At 42.8% G+C, this 16049-nt stretch overlaps 1 protein-coding gene across 1 annotated transcript; it reads left to right on the top strand.

Moving 5' to 3' along the window:
- The first annotated feature begins 3886 nt into the window (after window positions 1-3886).
- On the top strand, window positions 3887-10281 carry LOC113450338 (cathepsin K-like). The gene is made up of 8 exons (XM_026721520.2): window positions 3887-4002; window positions 4231-4368; window positions 4786-4911; window positions 5856-6014; window positions 6480-6698; window positions 6896-7064; window positions 8763-8871; window positions 10023-10281. The coding sequence occupies exons 2-8, from the start codon at window positions 4240-4242 to the stop codon at window positions 10135-10137; spliced, it is 1026 nt and encodes a 341-aa protein (XP_026577305.1). The 5' UTR covers window positions 3887-4002; window positions 4231-4239; the 3' UTR covers window positions 10138-10281.
- Window positions 10282-16049: the final 5768 nt, after the last annotated feature.

The raw sequence follows: 16049 nt of genomic DNA, 5'->3' as shown, positions 1-16049 counted from the left end.
CACTCGCTGCAGTTTAAGGCAGATTGGGGCAACGTTTAGGTTGAGGTTGAAGGAGATTGGGGACCCCCGGTACTTGCTTAGGGTGTCGTAGAAGACCTCCTGGAAGTCCTTCACGAGTGCCGCTTCCCACTCCGCCTCGTTAGTGTGGTGAATGCCCATCACCTCGATTCCCAGCGGGGAGAACCATTGCAGTTCGAGCAGGCTGGGACAGTCTTTGTCCACGATCGTGAGTGGCAGTACTGCGGTGTGGCCTTTGAGGGTGATTTTAAAATGTCCGATGCTGACTACAGAGATGCGGTTTCCCTGATAGTCCTTCAGGGTCAGCTTCTGGCCGTCCAGTTCACGGCGGTGGATGGTAGGCACCAGGCGTTTGATTGTGCGCCAGGAAACCATGGAGAGGTAGGATCCGGAGTCCACCTCCATTTTGCATGTTTGGCCCTCATTGCCTACCTCCACGTGTACCTTCCGGGCGTCGATGGTTGAGGAATGGCTGATGATGACCGTCTGGTGGGTTTCCTCTCTTCGTTGCGCCTTGCTGAGTCATTTGTTCTGGCCGTTGAGGCTCCATTGGCTCTTGACTTGATGGTCTCGGTTCTGGGGGGGTTGCCATCTCATCGCCGGGGGCTGCTGCCTCGTCGCTGGGGGCTATAGTTCCGCTTGTTCCTGCATACTTTGGAGATGTGCCCCCGCTTCTCGCAATGCCAGCAGATGGCATCGAGAAAACAGCATTCGGAGCAGAGGTGATCGCCGCCGCAGCCAGCACAATGGAACCCTGATTTACGTCCCCTCCGGTCCTGCCGATCACGTTCCGCCTGGAGCCAGTGGATCTCTTCTTCCTCGTTGTCGGTGTCGGAGTGGAAATCAATGTCACCATGGTGGGTGGTGGTTGCCCAATGGCTGGTCTCCGCATGCCTCTCCGGTGCTGGGGCCGTCTCAATGGCTGTCGGTCGATCTGCTGCGTTCGCTTGCCTCATCCGGGCCACGATTTGCGGGTGGCCTCGGCGGCAGTTGCCTCTGCAAGGGTGTCAGTGAGGGAGATGTTGCCCTTGGCCATTAGCCTGCTTTGTAGTGTGGGGTCTCAGAGTCCGAGGATGACTCTGTCTCACAGGGCTTCATCCAAGTCGGTAAACCCGCACAGGCCTCCGAGATCCCTCAGCTGGGCCACAAAGTCACTGATGGACTTGCACTGACGCTGGTCTTGCTGGTAGAAATCGTGCCTTTGGATAAGGGTGGGCAGGGGCATAATGGTGTCTTAGGATGGGCTTGAGGTTGGCCGAATCCATTTCTTTTACGTCGGTGGGCTTTGCCAACGCTTTGACCATCTTGAACACTGCGGGCCCACAGTGTGTCAAGAACATATCTCGTTATCTCTGCCCGTTAGCATCCTTAAGGTTGCTGCACTCCAGGAACATCTGGAACTGGTCGGTGTAGGATTCCCAATCCTCAGTGGCCAGGTTGAAGGGTGTGGGTGGCTGCTGGCCATCTTGCTGGTTGTTTTGCATCATTTGCAACGTGCTTGTTGGTCTCTCATCTCACGATCCCACCTTCGTCGCCAGTGTTAGATCAGGTAGATCGGGTTCATAGAGACGCGAGACTCAAAGTGAACAATCAGCTCTTTATTAAGGGATTTAGTTCTGAACAACGATGCGGCTCGCGGCGGCTTTTCATATAGAGCCAGCTCGCGGCTCGGCGGCCAATGACATCGCTCTGAATCTCCCGCGATCAGCTTGGCCGATCACGGTAGATTCTTAGCGCACCAATCACGGTCGCTCAGTTAGCCAATCAGGTTGTGGTCCATGTGGACCAATCAGATTTCAGGATTTGGGGAATGTTAATATAGAACAGAGTCCAACTACATCTTAAAACCCAAATTAAAGGATGCTTGCAGGCAAGCAGAACTAGTGTTAACATCCAGATAGGCAGGGATTCACACAAACAGTCCAGCAAAAACAGTCAAGGCACTACCAAAGAGAAAACCACCGTCCTACCAATACTGGCAGAGCAAAAGACTATATATTAACAGGGAGAAAATCCCACATTCACCAATAGGGATGAAGTTCCCTAGTCAGGTAAAGAAACATTTCCTCGAGAAGTAAATGACACCCCAACAAAGGAACTATCAACTCAGACGAAGAAGCTGACAATAAACAACAGCCTAATTAATGAACTACCATGAAGAAAACAACACTCCCACCAACACTAACAAGACAACCACTTGTATATAAACAGCGAGCAATCTGCAATCTTCTTTCTAATATTGATGATGTTATCTAGTTGGGTTATGAAATGTCTGCAAGAAAACAACCAAGCTCACAGAACAGCGAGGGTCCCACAATCCAATCTTCAGCTACACTTACAACTATTTTCTTCTACTGACAGCCCAAAGAGGGACACTGAGAAGGAGTCAGATACCAGCTGTTGTGACAATTGTGACGACTTAATTGCTATCCATTGTCAATTACAAGTTTTTAATCTCTTTCTTACCACATGCCATCTTTTAGTTAAGCCTAAGTATCAGCTGAGAAGCACAAGGCCAACGGTTTTCCTGCGGACACACATATCATCACCAACAATACGGTAATTAAAAGATTAGAATAGCAGTAACAGCCCAACAGATTAGAAAGGGACCTTGGAGGTTTTCTAGTCCAACCCTCTGCTCAAGCAGGAGACCCTAGACCATTCCAGACAAATGGTTGTCCCATCTCCTGGGTTGAAAACTTCCATAATCACCGAAGGCTTCAAGCCCTTTCACAGGTTGATTACTCTCAGGACGCTGACATTCAAGAATGGAAGACAGTTTCAAGTTTATTGCCAAACTTTTACAGATAGTCCTCAACTTACAACAGTTTGCTCAGGGACCGTTCAAACTTGTAACAACACTGCAAAAAGTGAGTTATGACCATTTTTCCCATTATGACAATTTCAGATCCCCCTGGTCAAATGATTTACATTTGGACGCTTGAAATCTGACTCACATTTATGACAATTGCAATGGCTCGGGGACACGTGATCAAAATTCATTGGCAACTGGTTCATATTTATGATTGTTCCAAGGTCATGAAATCCCTTTTTGCGACCTTCTGACAAGCAAAGTCAATGGGGAATCCAGATTCACTTAACATCCATGTTACTAATTTAACAATGCAGTGCTTCACTTAACAAATGTGGCAAGAAAAGTCGTAAAACAGGGCAAAACTCGCTTAACCAATTTCTCAGCAACATAAATTTTGGGTTTAATTGTGGTTGTAGGTTGACGATTTGACTGAATTGCATGTAGAACCCATATCTATAAAATAAATACCAAATCATAACCATTTTAGTGTGAGCCTTAATAAAGAAACCAATGTGACATTTGCCCAAATAAAGATGGACCCTCAATTAACATCTTCCCCCACAATTAGTAATAAATATAGTTTATTTATTTATTTATTTGTCGAGCATGTATTAGATAACAGGTATAAGTATAAAGTTGATCATTAGTACATGAAATGGATACGAATCAAAGGGAACATTAGGACAGGGGACGGCAGGCATGTAGGTGCCCTTATGCACGCTTTGAATCTCCTGCGTGGCGGAAGGAGCAGGGTGCAGCTCATGCGCGAAGAATCAAGATAGACAGAGGAGCTAGATAGAAATCAAACATGAAATTTATCTTCATAGGACATTAAAACGGCTGCAACCACACAAAGTCAGTTACATTTTCCAGAGGTAGGAGATACAAATCAAATCAGCAGTTTGATCAGTGGCTTTTTTGCAGCTATTTTGCATTATAGGATTACCTTCTCCCCCAAATAAAATCTCCAAGAATGAGAGGGTTAAAAGAACATTCTCTTACTGAAATGAAAAAGCATTGCTTTCCAAGGATATCCAGAGATATGCAGTTTCCTTGTAAAATGTCAATTAAAGGCAGTGGGAGATGGCAGTGATATGTCCGCTTATAAAAGGGGCTGCTGAGTTTTGTTTAACAACAGCCTCTTTGCCTTCCATAAAAACCTGTTTGAGGTGAGGTTCCAGCTGGTTACCCTTTCCTCAAACTGTCCAGTGATTTCCTTGTCATTTGATTTATGCTTTTATTAACAGTAATTGAATAGTTTTAATCCTCTTTTTTTTAGCACTGTAAGTCAGCTTTGGAACCTGCAGTCAACCAGATGTTTCTGGCCTGTAACTCTTATTCACACTGCCACATTGACCCTGCCGAGTTCTTCAATTCTCTTCTTTTACTTCTCCTAGAGAAAGACAATGTTGTCCACCTCCGTGGTGGCTCTGATCTGGTTGGTCTCCTTGAGGACCTGGTCTACAGCTTTGGATCCAACCCTGGAGGGGACATGGAGAGACTGGAAAGCCACTCACGGTAAAGAATACATTCAGGTGAGTTTGCTCCAGTGATACTCAAATGAAACTACTATATTCCGGTTTAACAGTTCCAATACACACTAGGGGCTGAGTTGGCTGTCTCTCTTGATGTTTTCAGAGCCTTCTGCAGGTTGTGCCCTACAGGAACAAAAATCCTACTTTCATTTCAAGTGTTCCAATTTCGTACCTTGATTGCAACTTAGAATAGCAACGTTGATAAACTTACTTTCTGCTACCTGTCTTCAGACATTGTTTTGCAAGATATAATGTCCTGGGTACGAAATGAAAATGGAAGGAGTTTTGTCCATTCCTGGGTGATTGCATTCTAGTCTGAGAAATCTTTTATGGAAGAGAAGAACGTGAGTTCTAGATCTTGTAGGTGCCTGTTTGGGGAGATGGGACTAAGGGGTCTTCCTGATCTTGCCTTCCCAGGAGGAGGAAGAATCCTTTCGAAGAGCCGTGTGGGAGGATAATTTGAAGATGATTCAAGACCATAACAAGCAGGCTGACCTGGGAAAATACACCTACTGGCTTGGCATGAACCACTTTGGTGATTTGGTAAGCCTGGAACTAACTGACTGACTTACTGACTGACTCTCTGTCTATCTATCTCAAATTTCTTTAGTCACCCAACTCTTATTGATGAGGCATAGACATCTCTTTTCCTAGAAGTTCCAGATGCCGAATCGATTATCTCCACTTCCCATATGAAAAACCTCAGGAGAAAGATCGGGGTGCTTCCTCTTTCTCAAAGGCACCCAGTGAGCTTCCATGACTGAAGCGATGATGAACTTGTCTCTTTCTAGTCCATGGTTTTTATAATCGTACTATACCGCAGAACTTGAATCCAATAACAACGTTATATTGATAGGAATAGAATAGAATTCTGTATTGGCCAAGTGTGATTGGACACACAAGGAATTTGTCTTTGGTGCATATGCTCTCAGTGTATGTAAAGGAAAAAAAACACAATACATTCATCAAGTATCAGTATATATATATATCAGTGTTGTATTGGTGACCGCATGATTCCAAGTCTGCCACCTGGCTTTCTCATTTATGTCATATTGTAGCTTCCAAATGCCAAGAGCACATCAAGCAGACCCAGCCAAAGGTTTGAGTATGGAGTGCTAATATTCCACCATATACGAACACATAATTTTTACAATGGATGGGTTTAGCCATCACCATGAATTCATCTTTACCATTTCTCCCAGTCTATTATCCAGACTGGGAATGCTAGAATTTTCTCTGTCAGGCATTTGAGCTGATTCATAGAGGCTGAGGAATTCTGGGAATTGATGTCTTGACATCTTAAGAGTTGCCAAGATTGAGAAATGCTGCAATTATACAAACTTCCCTAAGACAACCAGCTTGGTGACTAGGGCATAGGTTTCTTCATAACATATACTCTTTGCATTTGATCATGGGATAAAACTTATTAAGGCGAAAGATGAGAAGTGGAAATGGAGATCGGTTGAGATTGTTCTTCTCCTCCTCAGACCAATGAAGAGCTCCGGAAGAGGCTGCACTGCCTGCTCTCTGGCTCTGAGAACGTAACTAAAGGCAACGGGATCACATTCAAATCCTCAGAGGATCCAGATATTCCTGACCAGGTGGACTGGAGAATCAAAGGTGCTGTCACCATAGTCAAGGATCAGGTGGGTTGTGGTAGATGGTTCTGGGTATTATGTAGAGGTGTTTTTAAGGAAGAGTGTTATGCTCTGCCCATTGGGCCACAAGTCAGAATTTGACAGATTCACAAAGATTTGCAGATAAAGCTAATTTCTTTTCACTCTTAACTTCACTCCCAAAACTTCAATTCTGTCGGAAGTAATTTTGGCCCAGCTGCTTACTGCCAAGTACTGAGAGCAAGTAACTTATTAAAGGAATATAAATTGAGAACATTAAATCAGTGGAGTAGCTTCCTCCAGAGGTTGTGTGTATTGTATCACTGGAAGTTTTCAAGAAGAGATTGGATAGCCATTTGTTTGCAATGGTATAAGATCTCCAGCTCAAGCAGAGGGCTGGACTAGAAAATCTCTGTGCTCCCTTCCAACTCTCTTATTCGGTATTCTGAGTTTTCAGATACTCAGATACTCCATCTTTTTTCCCCTTAAACGCAGGGTGATTGCGGCTCTTGCTGGGCTTTCAGTGCCACTGGTGCTTTGGAAAGCATGCATTTCAAGAAGACGGGGAAGCTGGTCTCACTGAGCGAACAAAATCTTCTGGACTGTTCTGAGGAGAATTATGGGTGTGGTGGTGGATGGATGCACCTAGCTTTTGAAACTGTGCAGAAGCAAGGTGGGATCAATTCAGAGAAAAGCTACCCTTATGACAGACAGGTAATAAATGATCTGAGTATGTGTATCTCCTGGTCCGTTCCTTCTGCATGCTTCAAGCTGAACTGTTCTGCTCTATGTCTCTAGCTGATAACGCCTCCAGCAATAGGATGGAAAAGGCTTGAGTCCTGGGTGGAGACAATTACTATTAAAGCCCATCAACCACAACATTTTCTTAGGATCACTGTTTTCTTCTGCAGGATGGGGAGACTTGCCACTTTGATCTCGAGGAATCTATCACCAGATGTAATTCATACGGAAAGATCATGAAAGGGGATGAAAAAGGACTTCAGGAGGCTGTGGCCAAAATTGGTCCAGTTTCTGTTGGAATAGATGCTGGGAGTAGCAAATTTAGCTTCTATAAGTCAGGTACGTTTCCCGAGAGCTCTCACAGTTGACTTTGTGGTTCTTGCCATCTCCTTTGTCAACTAGTACTCAACACTGATGAGGCTATGCTGCATCTAAGTATTAAGGGGTTATGTTGTTGTTGTTTTCAAAATGGTGAGAACAAGGAGAGCTTTTCGTTTATTTCAGGTCAGCTTATGGAGCTTGTTCTGTTAGGTTTGCTGATTGTTTTGAAGACTTTGCTTTGATAGGTTCACATGGTGGCACAATGATTGGAATGCAGGCTGACTCTGGCGACTGCCAGCAGATTGATTCTCACTAGGATCAATGTTGACTCAGCCTTCCATCCTTCTGAGTCGGTAAAACGAGGACCCAGATTGTTGGGGGAAATAAGCTGACTCGGTAAACCACTTAGAAGGGCTGTAAAACACTGTGAAGCAGACAAAACAGGAAAGGGGAGCGGAGAGAAACGGTCCAGTTGCCAAGGTACGCCAGAGTAGGAGGCCAGCGAACCAGAGAGCTTCTTCCCCGTTTTCCCAGGAGCATGGGACGTCTTGCGACCCGGCCCTGAGCTCCCTTGCAGTTTGTTCTGCTGCTGGAGGATGGGCTGAAATTGTTTTACCTTGCCCCAAGCCAGCTCCTTGCAGTCACCCATGTCAGGATTGTTGCAGGAAGTCTCCCCTTTCGGGGTCTTTTTGTACACATAGGAGGGGGGAAGGCATTCTAATTTGGGGTCTGCTTCAGGCTGGTGCTGCCGGTGGCGAAGAGCTGGAGGCCCTTGTTCCAGTGGGACAGCATCAAGGCCGGGAACTGGCTGACCATCTCAGCCCGCTGAGCCTCCAGGTGCCAGGACCTGGCCTTGCATTCCTGCAGGTCTTCCCTCTGCTTGGAAAGCCTATGCTCCTAGTCCTCGGTGAGATGCTTCTGCTGAGCCTTCTGCTCAGTCAGATCCAATTTGAACTGAGCCAGCTGTTTTACAAACTCTTTCTCCTGGGGGCTGCTTGCTCCAACCACTGCTTTCCAGATTGGATCCTGCAACATTTGTATCTTATCGCTTTATTTCCCCCTATCAACTATGTAATTTGTTTTATTTTATTGGTAAGATTGCAAGACTGATCAATCAACTACTAGTATGTTAGAAGTAAAGCTCAGAATTTTCCTTGAGCTACACCACAAGTACATAAACCCTCCTCAATGGATAAGAGGAGAATGTTTGTAGGGTTGAAATGAGGGGGCTTTGGTGCTGAGTTTGGTTGTTTTCTTGCAGACGTTTCATCAGGGGAGATGTTACCTAGTTGGGTTATGAAATGTCTGCTAGAAAACAGCCAAGCTCAGAAAGCACCAAGGACCCTTTCTCAATATATCTTATTTTCAGAGTGACTTTCTTCTCCAGCACAGGATAAAATATGTAGTTAAACGGACAAAACAAGAAAACCTAAAAGACACCAATGAAAAATAAGAAATCTGATTAACATAGTCCTGGGGGGAGGGGAGGGAGGGAGAGTGAAAGAGACCCTCTCTTGAGCCCCGCCCTGGAGCTTCCTGTTCCTGCGTCTGATTGGTTGTCAGACTCCCATGGAGTCATGCAGAGGTAACTTTGTAGGTTGTCTTGAGTCCCAGGCTTGGTTGAATCTTGCTGGGTGATGATGTAATGAAGAGGGTTAACTGGCTGCCAGCAAGGATGGGTTATTCACTAGGTCATTTCTTATTCTCTTTATCCAGGAATATATAAAGAAAACTATGATGGAGAAAAGCACTTAAATCATGGTGTGCTGATTGTGGGTTATAACCATTCCAGCAAGGGCAATGGCTATTGGATAGTAAAGAACAGGTGAGTAAACAGACATCAATCTGCAGAAGTGTAAGAAATGAGAAATTTACTTACTGTATAACTTACTTGTAATTCCCATGGGATTTTCGTCACAGAGCAATTTTACTTTATTTTATTTATTAAATTTATTGGCCGCTGAGCTTATCAAAGGGTAACTCTGGGCAGATTACCATGTTAAAATTTTGCTTCTCCCAAGAATGTCCTTTAGCTGGGTTAGAAGACAATGTACTTGGAGATGGTGGGTGTTGTACTCCAACTCATGCCGAGGAGGTTAGCTGAGGAAAGTGATCTTCAAGTAACATCACCTGAAAATAGAATGGAAAGCTCTTTCTTACCTGGAGTAAGTGGGTATTTGTACTCTGTGCCTTAGCTTTCTGTAAAAATGGACAAGGAACCCACAATATTCTCAGAGTGTATCTGCCTTATAACCCCTATCTTCTCTTACTATTCCATGTGAAGATATTATGCTGCGCTGTGGGAAATTGCAAATGAATTCTCATTGGGGCCAAATGTATCCAAGTTAGCTAAACTATTATAGAATATCAATGCTAAAATAATTCTATATTCCAATACCAATGTTTAGCCCGTCTAACCTTTAAAGCTAAGCATTATATGAAAGAAAACAAAAAAACAAAAACCAGATACTAGAGCAGTATATGCCTTCAATTAACAGCCGCTCATAATGTGATATACACCCAAGGTCACACTGAGGGGAGGATACAGTGCCCCGTTTATGCAGTGAGACCCAGCAGATGCTGTGTGGGGTCTGCAGGATGAACGTATCCAAATCTTCCTTTGCTTAGGTTCCATCTCGTAGTCAGGTTGCATAGTTTCTGTGAAGCCATGGACCAGGAAGTTAGTCTAATGTTGCCATATAGCTCCTCTATTAAAGATGGCTGCCTCCTGTTAACACATGGTAAAAAGTCTCCTTTTGCATCGTGATTTTAGAGATGGCAAAACTTCAGCTAGAATCTTGAACGATCCACTGTGGCGTGGAATTGCAGAGAGTGAATGACTAGAATGAATGAGCTGGAAGGGATTTTGGAGGCCTTCTAGTCCAGCCCCCTGCTCAAGCAGGAGAACCTAGACTATTTCAAGTAAGTGACTGTCTAGAACTCTAGATGAAATGTTCTGTATTCTTACCTTCACAGCTGGTCCACTCTTTGGGGTGAGAAAGGTTACATGCGCTTAGCCAAAGGATCAAATGAATGCAACATCGCCGATTACGCCGTCTTTCCTCTCCCAGATCCAAAGAAGGGAATGTAATCTCTTCTTTCAGCATAAGGATCATTTGAAATGCAGAGCTAAAAGTCTCCAATAAATGACCTGCTGCTTCTGAAGCTTCTGGAAAAAAAGAAAAAAAATGTTAATAAATGCTTTTGTGCAATGCTACGCAGAACTGACCCAGCACATTCGGTTCCGTTATGTGTATTTGTTTGTTTGGGACATTAGTATTGGTATAAATGTGGTTTATTTCCCTATGGAGTGTCAGAATTCCTGATGCATCTGGCATGGTAAAAAAGCACAGGAAAGATGCATTACCTCTGTTTGACACTGTTTATTTGGTGCAATGCCAAGAAGTGTGCTCTCCAGACTACATCACACATCATCACCCATTGAGAGCCCTCAGTACACAAATTGGCATGCCTTTGTGGGAAGAAATATCCAACTGGTTCAGTTCCAAGTGGTGAGAAAGACACTGGAAACATGGAGGCTGATTGGAAAGATAGTTTATTGATGGACAGGACCACATGAGTTTGAGGCCCTGGTCCAGCTGAACATATGGAGTGGAGAGTGAGGATTATTTATACCCTCTCTTGGGCCTTACCCTCGAGCTTCCTGTTCCTGTGGGAAGGGCATATATTCTATTGGTTTCTGTCAGACTCCCATGGGGCTATGCAGGGGTAATAGCTGATTTTATAGGTTATCTGAGTCAAGCTTGGTTGAAACCTCACCCTGAAGCCATCACCCAATTGGAAGGCCCATATTTCCTGCCTTTCCCCATCTCTGAGGCACAATGACTGGAGACACAGGCACCTATTATTATTACAATGTTAGGTTTTTTATCCTTCCTTTTAATATAGAACTCAAGGCAGCAAAAACACACATACCTTCTGCCTCCTATTTTCCTCACAAAAACAACACCGTGAGGTGGGTTTGACTGAGAGAAAGAGTGACTGGCCCAAAGTCACTCAGTTAGCTTATATAGCTAAGGCGGGCCTGGAACTCATTGTCTCCATATCTAGGCCAGCACTTTCACCACTACTGCAAACTGGCTCTCTTTTACTGCTCAGGGGATAGCATTTTTTAAATTTTGTTTTTATTCAGAACAACAGGCATTGCCTATTTGTGGACTTCAGCTCCCAGAATTCCTCAGCTGTATTTATAAACCTCTTTCCAAGGGCCACAGAGATTGTTGGAGCCTGTGATTGGTGCAGAGAAGGGACCCATCACCCAATCAGCACGCTCATTAAAAGAAACAGTTGGAGAGAGGAGGATTTACCCAACAGTATTGATAGATTATGGATCTGTTGTATAATATTAAGTGAATGTATTCTAACTGTTTTAAATGATTAAAACGACTCTGCTGCTCTACAGTTTCCCCACATTCCACCCAGTCCTGTTACCTCACAGCCATAAAGAAACAGGGAAGAAAAGCAAAACTGAAAATTTAGCAGCAAGACCACTAGAGATTTCTGAGTTAATGGGATTACCGTTTGATTTGAAAGAAAAGAAAGAAAAGAGAAAACAAAAGGGAGAAGAGAAGAGAAGACTAGGGGAAGAGAAGAGATCCATAGGACATACTGGAGACACGCCAGCAGCACAGGATTTCATGCCTGAATGAGAATTTAGGGGTCAAACTAAGTTTCTCACCCAAATACACTTAGCCAAGGACACTGAAACTGTCATAAAATATTTAGAAAGCCAAGGAAAGTTGAAATGCCCAGAAAGACCTGGGAGACATGTAATCTTTGGGAATTTTGATGCTTCTAAATAAAATAGGGGAAATACCTCCTACAATTCATTATCTCCTAGAAATTAGCAATTAAGAAGAAAGATAGTGAAAAGGCAGAATATAAGAAAATATTCTGAGGTAAAATTTGTCCAAAAAGACATGGTTGGCAAGTAGAAGTGGAAAAGATGGGGATACTGAGGTAGTTCTGGACATCGCAGCTAACCAAAAGGCAACTATGGCTATAGAATAACAGAGTTGGAAGGAACCTTGGAGGTCAACTCTCTGCAGAAAACCTTACACCACATTGAAGACATAGAATGAGACTTTTTAATAAAGGAATGGAGGGGAGAGGTTTTCCTCATGAAGAAGAGAGTTAAAAGAGACAAAGCTCACAATGAAAAAAGCAGGAAAACAGATAAACTACTTTTGAGCATATCTGAAAGAAAAGCTACCTGTTGAAGAGAGATTGAACGATGGAAAGGTTTACTTTATTAATTACTAGCTGATAACCCTCCGTTGCTCCAGTATTTATTTATCCCGTTATTTCCTGTGTTAGACAGGAAAATCCTGCAGTCGAGACTCACGCTGTTGTACTATCTGTTGTGCAGTGTTGCAATTCTTCTATTCCTCCACAAGAGGGAGTCCTGTGAAGCTGTTACCATTGCAGAAGTCATTTTAAGGCGCACAAACACATACAGACACACACACACACACACACACACACACACACACACACACAAACTGAGGGGTTTTAGGGGAGTCTTACCCCCAGAGTATTTGTTTCCAGAGGGTAAGTCATCTGTGTACCAAGTTTGGTTGAAATTGCTCAAGGTGTTCCAGCATTATGCTGCAATATACGTACACTACAGCCTTTTAAAAAAATAAAATAACAAGAAGAAAGAAGATGGAAGAAGATAAATAGATAGATTTTGCCCAGAGCCCCTCTCTGAGGGAAATGGGAGGTTTAAAAATATGAAATACGAATAATTTATTAAATTTATATAAAGTTGAAGGTAGAGACTTAAATGTTGGAGGAAGATCAAAGAAAACATGACGAAGTACTTCATATCAAACCACAATTGCTGTTACAATTACAAGGCACTCCTAAATGCTCTCTCTCTCACACATATAGCTTAGGGAAGACTCCCTAAGAAGACTCATTGAAGATGTTACCTAGTTGGGTAACATCTGCAAGAAAACAATCAAACTTAGGGTACCAAAATCTTCACAAAATCCCTATACTATTCTGAACAATTTTGAAAGGGTAGCAAATAAATGGAAAGCTCAAGATGATGCAGTGGCAATTGACTCCTATACAAGAAGAGTTAAGAGAAATGTATACAGAATTTCCAGAGGACTGGGCGGCTCTTGGTGATGTTCAAACTAGCAGTTTATGGGCTATTTAAAATGTGTCTTTAAAAAAAACAAAAACCTTTGCAAAGCATGAAAATTGTTAACTGAACTTGATTTATATCTCAATTATTAAAGAAACTGATAGACACTGTGTGTAAGTGCACCATCGTGCCTACCGTCCCTGTCCTATTGTCCCCATTTATTTGTACCTATTTCCTGTATTCTTACTCATGTTTATTCTTATACCTATTATCTTGTAAGCGATTCACAAATCAAATAAATAAATCAAATAAATAATAATAAGATACATTCCCAAAGAAGTGTGTAGAATTGACAGGATTTTATCAGCACTTACTGGGCACTCTAAAAACATTCTGTTGAAGAGTATTGGGCCTAAGACGGAGTCTAAGGTGTTCTCTTATCTTTTTCTTGCTTACTTTAATTTTTATTTCTAGTTTGCCTTTTGCACTGAAAAAGAAAAACAACAAATTGAAGAATATTTGGGGAATTATACTATTAATACAGCAGGACCTCTGGTCATGACTTTGGTCTCAACCTGATTTGGTCGTGACCTGAACCTAACCAAAATTAATGCAGCGGCCGCAGGTGGGTTGCTGTTGTTTGGCATTTACAAAAAAACCCGGTTTGGTTGTGGTCAGAAGCGTCCGTGACCAGAGGTTCTACTATACTTCCATTTTTGAAAAGCCACAATAGTGGCTACATCTTAAAACCCAAATTAAAGGATGCATGTAGGCAAACAGTGCTAGTTTTAACACCCAGATAAGCAGGGATTCACACCAGACAATCAGAAAGACAGTCCAGCAAAAACAATGCCCTAATCAAGGCACTACCAAAGAGAAAACCACAGTCCTACCACTACTGGCAGGACAAACAACAATATATAAACAAGGAGGAAAACCCCACATTCACTAACAGGGATGATGTTCCTTAGTCAGGTAACAAAATCTCTACTAGAGAAGTAAACGACACCCCAACAAAGGAACTATCAACTCAGACGAAGAAGCTGACAGTAAACAACAGCCTAATTAATGAACTACCATGAAGAAAACAACACTCCCACCAACACTAACAAGACAACCACTTGTATATAAACAGCAATCTGCAATCTTCTTTCTAATATTGATGATGTTATCTAGTTGGGTTATGAAATGTCTGCAAGAAAACAACCAAGCTCACAGAAGAGCGAGGGTCCAACAATCCAATCTTCAGCTACACTTACAACTATTTTCTTCTACTGACAGCCCAAAGAGGGACACTGAGAAGGAGTCAGATACCAGCTGTTGTGACAATTGTGACGACTTAATTGCTATCCATTGTCAATTGCAAGTTTTTAATCTCTTTCTTACCATATGCCATCTTTGAGTTAAGCCTAAGTATCATCTGAGAAGCACAAGGCCAACGGTTTTCCTGCGGACACACATATCATCACCAACAATACGGTAACTAAAAGATTAGAATAGCAGTAACAGCCCAACAGATTTGAAAGGGACCTTGGAGGCTTTCTAGTCCAACCCTCTGCTCAAGCAGGAGACCCTAGACCATTCCAGACAAACGGTCGTCCCATCTCCTGGGTTGAAAACCTCCATAATCACCGAAGGCTTCAAGCCCTTTCACAGGTTGATCACTCTCACTGATGAGAAATTTCTCCTTAGCTCTAAGTTGATTCCCTTTTTATAAGTTTCCAGCCATTACTCCTTGTCTTGCCCTCTGATGCTTTGGAGAATAGATTGTCCCCCTCTCCCCTGTGACAGCCCCTCAAATATTGGAAGACTGCGTTCATGTCACCCCCCAATTCTTCTCTTTGTTAGACTAGACATATGGGGTTCCCGCAACCATATGGCTCATCCAGTCTAAATTAAGCCAAAAAGAAAATATGTCCAGATTTTGCCATACCAATACATTAGACAAAAGGCTGTGCCAAAAAACATCTTTTCAGGATGCTGACATTCAAGAACACAAGACAGTTTCAAGTTTATTGCCAAACTTTTACGGATAGTCCTCGATTTACAACGGTTTGCTCAGGGACTGTTCAAAATTGTAACAACACTGCAAAAAGTGAGTTATGACCATTTTTCCCACTTATGACAACTTCAGATCCCCCTGGTCACATGATTTACATTTGGACGCTTGAAATCTGACTCACATTTATGAGAGTTGCAATGGCTCGGGGACACGTGGTCAAAATTCATTGGCAACTGGTTCATATTTATGACCGTTCCAAGGTCACGCAATCCCTTTCTGCGACCTTCTGACAAGCAAAGTCAATGGGGAATCCAGATTCACTTAACAACTGCAGTGTTTCACTTAACAAATGTGGCAAGAAAAGTCATAAAATTGGGCAAAACTCACTTAACCAATTTCTCAGCAACATAAATTTTGGGCTCAATTATGGTCGTAAGTCGAGGACTATCTATATTAGGTGTGTCTGAATTGCATGTAGAACCCATATCTATAAAATAAATATCAAATCATAACCATTTTAGTGAGAGCCTTAATAAACAGTTCTCGAGGTTGAAGAAACCAATGTGGCATTTGCCCAAATAAAGATGGACCCTCAATTGACATCTTCCCCCACAATTAGTAATAAATATAGTTTATTTTATTTATTTATTTATTTGTCGAGCATGTATTAGATAACAGGTATAAGTATAAAGTTGATCATTAGTACATGAAATGGATACGAATCAAAGGGAACATTAGGACAGGGGACGGCAGGCATGTAGGTGCCCTTATGCACGCTTTGAATCTCCTGCGTGGCGGAAGGACCAGGGTGCAGCTCATGCGCGAAGAATCAAGATAGACAGGGGAGCTAGATAGAATATCCAGAGATATAATTTCCTTGTAAAAT

The sequence above is a fragment of the Pseudonaja textilis genome, chromosome 1 (genome assembly GCF_049901715.1).
Source record: "Pseudonaja textilis isolate UNSWEBS1 chromosome 1, rPseTex1.2, whole genome shotgun sequence".
Classification (NCBI taxonomy): Eukaryota; Metazoa; Chordata; class Lepidosauria; order Squamata; family Elapidae; genus Pseudonaja; species Pseudonaja textilis.
The sequence above is the reverse complement of the archived record's forward strand: the minus strand, read 5'-3'. Positions and strand labels throughout refer to the sequence as shown.

Bases quoted from the DNA above. Each gene is read 5' to 3' on its own strand.
- LOC113450338 (XM_026721520.2), top strand. From the start codon at position 4,240: ATGTTGTCCACCTCCGTGGTGGCTCTGATCTGGTTGGTCTCCTTGAGG. The intron at 6,699-6,895 runs GTAATAAATGAT...TTTCTTCTGCAG, and splicing joins GCTACCCTTATGACAGACAG to GATGGGGAGACTTGCCACTT. The intron at 7,065-8,762 runs GTACGTTTCCCG...CTCTTTATCCAG, and splicing joins ATTTAGCTTCTATAAGTCAG to GAATATATAAAGAAAACTAT.